Source organism: Mobula birostris, chromosome 4 (genome assembly GCF_030028105.1).
Source record: "Mobula birostris isolate sMobBir1 chromosome 4, sMobBir1.hap1, whole genome shotgun sequence".
NCBI lineage: Eukaryota > Metazoa > Chordata > Chondrichthyes > Myliobatiformes > Myliobatidae > Mobula > Mobula birostris.
In genome coordinates, this window is record NC_092373.1 from 128,537,985 (window position 1) to 128,547,774 (window position 9,790).

At 42.3% G+C, this 9,790-nt stretch overlaps 1 protein-coding gene across 1 annotated transcript in view; it reads right to left on the reverse strand.

The window, feature by feature from the left end:
• The window catches only part of mmaa (metabolism of cobalamin associated A), a 46,237-nt gene extending 37,253 nt beyond the window's left edge, over positions 1–8,984 (reverse strand). Inside the window, exons 1-2 of the mRNA XM_072256025.1 lie at positions 8,515–8,984; positions 2,241–2,363 (exon numbers count right to left, since the gene is read on the reverse strand). Of these exons, the coding sequence (XP_072112126.1) occupies positions 2,241–2,363; positions 8,515–8,977 (586 nt within the window). The 5' untranslated portion in view covers positions 8,978–8,984. The remainder of the gene's footprint in view (positions 1–2,240; positions 2,364–8,514) is intronic.
• Positions 8,985–9,790: the final 806 nt, after the last annotated feature.

Below are 9,790 nucleotides of genomic sequence, written 5' to 3' on the forward strand. Positions count from 1 at the left end.
ATCAGTCAGGGCATCAATTGAGGAGTAGGGACATTATGTTGTTGTTATACAACTCATTGATGAGACTGTACTTAGAGGACTGTGTACAGTGTAGGTCATATTCCTATAAGAAAAATATCAAGTTGAGTGTGTGCAAGAAGATATAGAAGGATGCTACCTAGATTAGAGGGTTTGAGTTATAGGGACACAAACTGGATCTTTACTTAATGAGGGGTATGGTTAAGGTGGAAGTGGTTGAGGTAGGTACAGCTGCAACATTTAAGAGACACTTGGATATGGAGGAGACGGGCTTGGAGGGTTAGAGTCCTAATGCAGGAAATAAGGACTAGCTGCGGTCAGCATGAACCAGTTGGACCGAAAGGCCTGCTTCTGTAATGTATTATTCTTTGCCTTCATTGCTTCCAGACACTATGAACAAAGTCAAGCTTTGAGCCACTCTTACCTGTGGAAGCATGAGTATTGACAATCAGCCCACATCTCAGGACAACTGCAAGATTATCAGATTATGGTTTTAAGATACTTGTGCATGGTCATCTCTGAAATACTAAAGGACTTGCAGGAACATACATGAAGGAAGGGAGAGGAGGAAAAAATTTGATATTTTTAAAATATACCGTATATTCCGGAGTATAAGCCGACCCCCCCCCCCATTTTCAAGGTTAAAAAAGTGACTTTTTCAAGTTACCTTTGTATAAGCCGACCCCTTTTGTAGAGATTTTTGATTTAACCAGAAAAGATCACAAGATCTCACATGTCGGTAGTCAGCTTTGTCGGATCCGGAACCTGGAAATTTTGTGAACCAGTATCTGCTAAGAAAACAGGCCTACATATTGTAGAGCGTTATAAGCAAATTCTTAATAAATAAATCAGGGAGGGAAATTTTGGATTAGGTCTCCAATGGTAAAGAATCCTCTGAAATGTAACCCCCGTGAAACCATTTAGCGCCCATCGTAATCTCGTTAAAACATAACCCGGGGTGGCGGGATCAGTATGTGTACTCAGTATTGAGTTTGCGACCACCATGTACAAAATATTAAAATGAATGTGATATGATGCTGGCTTCAAGCTGAAGGTTGTTGATTTTGCTAAAGGAACAAATAATTCTGCAGCTGCTAAGAAGTTTAGTGCAAACGAGGAACAAGTGAGAGAGTGGAGAAAGGCAGAGGACACGCTGAGGGAAAATGCCAAAGACGAAATGTGCAAACTGCAGGAAAATATGCCAGTGGCCAGAACTGGAAGAAAAAGTTTGAGAGTGGGTGAATCACCAGCGATCATCTGGATACACTGCTACCCAAGAAATGATTCGAGTTCAAGCATTGAAATGGGATGAAAAGCACCGTGAGGTCAGCGAAAATTTCAAAGCTACGCGAAGTTGGTGCATCCGATTTATGAATAGACGTGATCTTGCGTTGAGACAAAAAACAAAGATTGTTCAGAAAATTCCCGTGGGGTGTTGCTTACGTCCAAAAACAAAGCTGGATGGACAAAGCGGGTTGCTTGAAGTGGGTTAAAGAGGTGTGGCGTCGACATCCCGAAGTTTTCCGGAAGGAAAAGTCGTTACTTGTCTGGGACATGTTCAAAGCACACTCGTCAGGTGAGACAAAAGCAGCATTGAAAGCTGAAAATACAGATATTGCAGTCATCTCCAGTGGTTTGATGTCCGTGCTCCAGCTACTAGATGTGAGTTTAAACAAACCACTCAAAGAATTTATGCATCGACAGTGGAACGAATTTGACTCAAAAACAGCCAATAAATACAACCTGTCTTCCGTGTATTCGTTTTTCCAAAGTTGGCACCCTCTGTATAAGCCGACCCCCTAATTTTAGGACCAAAATTTAGGGCCAAATTCTCGGCTTATACACTGGAATTTACAGTATTCAATGACTAAACAAAAGTATTGTAAATAACCTCAAATCTAATTCTTGAAACAACTGAATAAGCTCTACATAAATAGCAACCTTGAAGCATTAATTTAATTAAATATCCCGATTACTAATACAATAAAAACTTATGTACAGGTACATTTTAAAGAAAAATACTAAGGATTTGTCAAAACACGGAAATTACTTAATATTAATACATTAATGTTTTCTCCATTTTCTTCAGAAATTCAGTACAGCTTGCAGTTAAAATATCAAAAAATACAGATTGTGGAACTTGAGCTGGCTGAGTATAGGAGGGAAAAATGTATGATCTTGAACTGCCTTAAAGGTATCTTACTATGTGCAACTCTACGTACCTCCAGAAGTTTTAGAAGATGGATCAACAGCTAATACAGCAACTTTATGTCCTTTTCCTGTCAACATTGTCCCAAATTTTTCAATAAATGTGGATTTCCCAGCTCCAGGCGGGCCAGTCAGTCCTGAAGAGCAAATGAGTACATTAAGTCATCACAGGCTAGAATAGTTTTCAGGTCTTTGAATTCTCCTCCAATTAGTCCAGTAGCATTGAACAAAAACATTTTATTGGAAAGGGTATGGAATAAAATGATAGTCTGCAGGAATTAGAGATTGCAGATAGCTGTAAGGATAAGAGGGTTGCAAGGTTAAGTGATTTCAACTTCCCTCATATTGACCAGGCTGCCATAGTGCAAAAAGATTGATTGGGGCAGAATTTTGAGGAAAGTTTCCTCAAAATATATGTAGACAGTTTAAGAGAAGGGGCAACACATTGGGAAATAAGGTGGGGTAAGTGACCAAAATATCAGTGGGGAGCATTTTGGGATCAGTAAACACAATTCCATTAGTTTTTAAATTCTTATGAAGGATGGGACTGATCCTAAAGTCCTAAATTGGGGCATGGCAAGTTTTGAAGGCATTAGTTAGGAATCTGCAATGGATAGTTTAAGGTGAAGGGATGCCTGGAAAATGGGAGGCTTTGAAAAGTGAGGTAGGGAGAGTTCCGTTCGAATAATGGGCAAGGCTGGCAGAGTAGGGAACTCCCGTTGCAGAGGAATATTGAAACTCTACTCAGGAAAAAGGAAGCATATGACAGAAGCAACTGGGATCTAGAAAATCCTTCGTACAAGAGATGCAGGAGTACACAAGAGGGATAACAGGAGGACAAAACAACAAGAGATGGTTCTTGCAGACAAGTAAAGGAAGAGATTTTACAAGTACATTAAAAGCAAAAGGATAACAAGGAAGAGAATGAGTACTCTTAAAGGATCAATGAATGGAGCCAAGGAAGACTGGCTGAGATTCTGAATGAATATTCTCATTTATATTTACCATGGAGAAGGGCGTAAGTTAAAGAATTAAGGGAAATGAATAGCAATGTCTTGTAATATATCCACATTGCAAAGGAGATGCTGGGAGTCTTAAAGCACATTAAGGCATTTAATATTAATATTATATTAATATAATACATTAAGACCATAAGATATAGGAGCAGAAGTAGGCCATTCGGCCCACTGAGTCTGCTCTGCCATTCAATCATGGGCTGATCCAATTCTGCCAGTCACCCCCACTCCCCTGCTTTCACCCCCATACCCTTTGATGCCTAGCTAATCAAGAACCTATCTATCACTGTCTTAAATACACCCAATGACTTGGCCTCCACAGCCGCTCGTGGCAACATATTCCACAGATTTATCAACCTCTGACTAAAGTAATTTCTCCGCATCTCTATTCTAAATGTACATCCTTCAATCCTGAAGTTCTGCCCTCTTGTCCTAGATTCCCTATCATAGGAATAACTTTGCCATATCTAATCTGTTGAGGCCTTTTAACATTCAGGATGTTTCTTTGAGATTCCCCCTCATTCTCCTGAACTTCATGGAATACAGCCCAAGAGTTGCCAGACGTTCCTCATATGGTAACCCTTTCACTCCTGGAATCATTCTTGTGAACCTTCTCTGAACCCTCTCCAATGTCAGTATATCTTCTCTAAAACAAGGAGCCCAAAACTGCACACAATACTCCAAGCGTGGTCTCATGAGTGCCTTATAGATCCTCAACATCACATCCCTGCTCTTATATTCTATACCTCTAGAAATGAATGCCAGCATTGCATTTGCCTTCTTCACAACCAACTCAACATGGAGGTTGACCTTTACAGTATCTTACACAAGGACTCCCAAGTCCCTTTGCATATCTGCATTTTGAATTCTCTCCTCTCTAAATAATAGTCTGCCCATTTATTTCTTCCACCAAAGTGCTCAACCATACACTTTCCAACATTGCATTTCATTTGCAACTTCTTTGGCCATTCCCCTAAACCATCTAAGTCTCTCTGTCGGCTCTCTGTTTCTTTAACACTACCCACTCCTCCACCTATCTTTGTATCATCAGCAAATTTAGCCACAAATCCATTAATACCGTAGTCCAAATTATTTACATACATTGTAAAAAGCAGCAGCCCCAACACAGACTCCTGTGCAACTGCACTGGTAACCGGCATCCAGCCAGAATAGGATTGCTTTATTCCCACTCTCTGTTTTCTGCCGACCAGCCAATGCTCCAGCCATGCTAGTAACTTCCCTGTAATTCCATGGGCTCTGATCTTACTAAGCAGCCTCATGTGCGGCACCTTGTCAAAGGCCTTCTGAAATCCAAGTACACCAGGTCTACTGCATCTCCTTTGTCTACCCTGCTTGTAATTTCCTCAAAGAATTGCAGTAGTTTGTCAGGCAGGATCTTCCTTTCAGGAAACCATGCTGGCTGTGGCCTATCTTGTCATGTATCTCCAGGTACTCTGTAATCTCATCCCTAACAATCCATTCCAACAATTTCCCAACCATTGATGTCAGGCTAACAGGTCTATAGTTTCCTTTCTGCTGCCTTCCACCCTTCTTAAATAGAGGAGTAACATTTGCAATTTTCCAGTCATCCAATATCGATTCTTGAAAGATCATCATTAATGCCTTCGCAATCTCTCCAGCAACCTCCTTCAGAACCCGAGGGTGCATTCCATCAGGTCCAGGAGATTTATCCACCCTCAGACCATTAAGCTTCCTAAGCACCTTCTCAGTCAGAATTTTCACTGCATATACTTCACTTTCCTGACACTCTTGAATGTCCAGTATATTGCAGACATCTTCCACTGTGAAGACTGATGCAAAATACGCATTCAGTTCCTCGGCCATCTCTGCGTCTATCATTACAATATCTCCAGCGTCATTTTCTATTGGTCCTATATCTACCCTCGACTCTCTTTTACCCTTTATATACTTGAAAAAGCTTTTACTATCTTCTTTGATATTAGTCACCAGCTTCCTTTCATAATTCATCTTTTCCTTCCTAATGACCTTCTTAGTTTCCTTTTGCAATTTTTTAAAAGCTTCCCATTCCTCTATCTTCCCACTAGCTCTGGCTTCCTTGTATGCCCTCTCTTTTGCTTTTACTTTACCTCTGACTTTATTTGCCAGCTACAGTAGTGTCCTTCTTCCCTTTGAAAATTTCTTCTTATTTGGAATATATCTGTCTTGCACTTCCCTCATTTTTCACAGAAGCTCCAGCCAATGCTGCTCTGCTGTCCTTCCTGCAAATGTCCCTTTCCAGACAACTTCGGCCAGTTCCCCTCTCACGCCATTGTAATTTTCTTTATTCCACTGAAATACAAACACATTGGATTTTACTTTTTCCCTCTCAAATTTCAATGTGAACTCCATCATAATGTGATCGCTGTTCCCTAAGGGTTTCTTAACCTTAAACTCTCTTATTACCTCTGAATCATTGCACAACACCCAATCCAGCACAGCCAATCCCCTAGTGGGCTCAACAACAAGCTGTTCTAAAAAGCCATCCCTTAGACATTCTACAAATTCTCTCTTGAGGTCCAGTACTCACCTGGTTTCCCCAATCCACTTTCATGTTAAAATCCCCTATGATTATCATGATACGCCTCTTCTGCTGTAATTTGTAATCCACATCCTGGGTGCTGTTTGGAGGCCTGTATACAACTGCCATTAAGGTCCTTTTACCCTTGCCATTTCTTAACTCAACCCATAGAGACTCAACACCTTCCAATCCTATGTCATCTCTTTCTAACGATTTAATATTATTTCTTATACACAGAGCCACACCACCCCCTCTGCCTACTAACCTATCTTTCCGATACACCGTATATCCTTGGACATTCAGCTCCCAATGGCAGCCATCCTTTAGCAAAGTTTCAGAGATGGTCAGAACGTCATATTTGACAATCTATAGCTGAATTTCAAGATCGTCCATTTTATTCCTTATACCGCGCGCATTCAAATATAAAGCATACATGTTCCCAGGGCCTGACTTAAAAGGAAAATGATTGCATGGGCTTTTGCAGATATTTCCATCTTTAGCCATCGGTGATGTACCAGAAGATTGGAGGGTGGCAAATATTGTGTTTCTATCTTAAAACAGCTGTAAGGACAAGCTAGCGTACTACATGTTGGTGGGCCTACATCAGTGATGGGAAAGTTACTGGACAGGATTATGAAGAACAGGATCTAACAGTATTTGGAAAGACGAGGACTGATTAGAGAGAGTCAGCATGGCTGTCTACGAGAAATGGTGCACCCCTCAAATTTGATTTGGTTTCTCAGTTGAAAAGCAATGAAGGCAGGGTGATGGACAATTCAACAAGACTACCGACAGGTACCTGCATGATAGTCTACTCTGGATTAGATTACATGGGATTCAAGATGAGTCAGCAATTTGGATATAAAATTGCCTTGGTGGAAGAAACCCACCAAGTGGTTTTGGATGCTTGTTTCATGGATTGGAAGCCTGTGACCAGTGATTTGCCACAGGGATCAATACTGGGTCTCCTATCTGTTGATTTGGATGAGAAAGTACGGTAGTTGGGCATGGTTAGTAAGTTTGCAGATGAGTGGTGGTATAGTGGACAATGAATGAGCTCTAAATAAACAGAGTGAGATGGCCAAAAAATGGCAGATAAAATTTAACCCTTAAACGTGAGGTATTTTACTTTGGTAAGTTAAACTGGGGGCGGGGGGGGGGGAGACATGCACAATAAATGATAGAGACCTAGAGAGTGTTGTAGAACAGAACAGAGGCTGCTAGGGGTACAAGCACATAGTTCCCTGAAAGCAGACACGTGAACACAGGATGGTGAATGTGTTTGATACATTTGCCTTCATTGGTCATGGCATCTTGTACAACATGTTAAACTGTACAAGTTGTTAGTGAAGCCATGCTTGGAGTAGAGTGTGCAATTCTCATTGCCTAGCTACCATAAAGCTGGAAAGGATGCAGAAAAGATTCAGAAGCATGTTATCATATAACAAGTTGTCCAGTTCCAAAAAGGCAAAATAAACTGGGACTGTTTTCTCTGAGAGGCTTTATGCAGATATGTAAAACATTTAGATTATGTAGATGGTCAGTCTTTTCCCCGAGCGTAAGCAAATCTAAATCTAAGGAGTATAGGTTTAAGGTGAGAGGGAAAAGATTTAAAGGGGAACGGAAGGCAACTTCATCTACAGAGAGTAGCGGACAGATGGACAGCTGCCAGATGAAGTAGTAGAATTGAGTAAAATTACAACTTTCAAATGCATTTTGAATGGATAGGAAAGGCTGGATATGGGCCAAATGCAGGCATATGGGACTTATTCAGGTTGACTACTTGATTAGCATGGATGAGTTGGGCCAAAGGGATTGTTTTTGCACGGTATGATTTTATGGCTCTAGAAATGCTCACAGATGCCCAAGACCTGGTTCTGCCAACAGTTTCATTATAAAAAGACCCAAGTTCCATCCTTCATTATGAAAATGTCAACACCTTCATGGTCAGTCACCTGATCAATGATCCACAGATGTGGCCTCAAATCTCACCATTTCTTGAGTCTTTATGAAGGGTCTCAGCCCCATACCTTGACTCCTCATTTCCCTCCACAGATGTTTCCTGACCTGCTGAGCTCCTCAGTGATTTTGTGTATGTCCCTCATTCTAAAACTTCACAGATCAAATATATAATGGTTCTTCAGACGTGGCAGCACACAAAGTATTGTTCCAACTGAGAAAGGGCCAGATTCAAATTAGAGGTTTCCAAATCAAGACATTGGAGATCCTCCCATGACCAGACAGACCTGTTCTTTATGAAGCAAGGATCCAGCCATCTAAAGGAGGCTCAAACAGAGTATCTATACCTTTTACAATAAAATCTAAATACCAAAAGAAATGGGTAGCTACCCATTGAAATGTTTGAGAATTATTCTGCTTCTCCCCTTTACACCACCTCTAGACCAATATTTTGTTTCTGTTACTTTTTTTCACCTTACATCATCAACCCTTTGTCGTCTAATCTCTCCTGTTTTCCACCCTTTCACACACTACTTTTATTCTTTTTTTTCCTTATACTACCTTTGAAAAATCACCTCTTCGAAGTTTGGATGGCTTTAACTGTTTTTGCCTTTCCCAGCTGATGTCAAATATTTCTTGGCATTTCGGACTTCCAAGATCCACGGTATTGTGGTTTTATTTTGAGGAATAAAAGGTCGTTTGGTATAATAATAACAACTAAGACTTCACTTGATGACGCTGCGATGGTGTTTCAAAAGGCCACTCGGTACTGACCCAGTCTGAAGGCCAGCGGTCTCCCACCGTTCAGCCGCTCCCGTTCCTTCTGGCAGGTCAGCACTCTCTGCAGTAGCAGCTGCGCCAGGTGCCTCTTCTGTCTGTGAGTCGACTCCACCAGGGTGATGCCTTCAGCCAGGCACGACCTGCTTCCACTCAGCAGCCCGCTGCCCAAACGGTCGAGCAGCCTCCTCTCCCAGTCGGACACCCGCTCCTGCTCCGTCCCCAGGCTCGCAAGGCCGTCCGGTGCCGGGCCGAGACCCTGGTGCGCGATACCGCGCGCCCACACCCGGAATTCCGGCCCGGTCGCGCGCCGGTGCGCGGGTCCTCCCCTCGGGCAGCGCGCCCAGCCGCCCGGCAGCAACTGCGGCCGCACCGCCCGTAACATCATCCTTCCGCCGGGGCCGGGAACGCCGCTGCCCGCTCGGCTGACGGACGGAGCCAGGTCGATGGTACCCAGCATACACCGCCCCGCATATACTTCCGATGCATGTTAGTTCGCACGCATGCGCCTACTTGACGCTCTGACCTTCCATTTTACCTGAGAGACCGTAGGTCGGATGCGAGTGATGGTCGGGGTGGGTAGACAGTGACAACATTTCCATCAAATTTGATTAGCTAGGGAAGAATAGGGTGAAACTATGTGACAGTCAAGCTCCTTTAATAAACGTCGAGCTGTTTATTCACTTCCATAGATGCTGCCTGACCTGGCGTGTTCCTCCAGCATGTTGTATGTGTTGCTTTGGTTTTACAGCATCTGCAGACTTTCTCGTGATTATGATTTGATACTCTTTTGTATGTGTAATGTCCAGGTTTATTATCACTGGCATGTGACGTGAAAATTGTTAACATAGCAGCAGCAGTTCAATGCAATACATAATCTAGCAGAGAGAGAAAAATGATAAAAATAAAACATAATAAATAAACAAGTAAATCAATTACGTATATTGAATAGATTTTTAAAATGTGCAAAAACAGAAATACTGTATATTTAAAAAAGCGAGGTAGTGTCCAAAGCTTCAATGTCCATTTAAGAATTGGATGGCGGAGTGTGTGCCTTCGGGCTTCTGTATCTCCTACCTGACAGTAACAGTGAGAAAAGGGCATGCCCTGGGTGCTGGAGGTCCTTAATGATGGACGCTGCCGTTCTGAGACACCGCTCCCTGAAGATGTCCTGCGTACTTTGTAGGCTAGTACCCAAGATGGAGCTGACTAGATTTACAACCTTCTGCTTCTTTAGGTCCTGTGCCGTAGCCCCTCCATACCAGACAGTGAT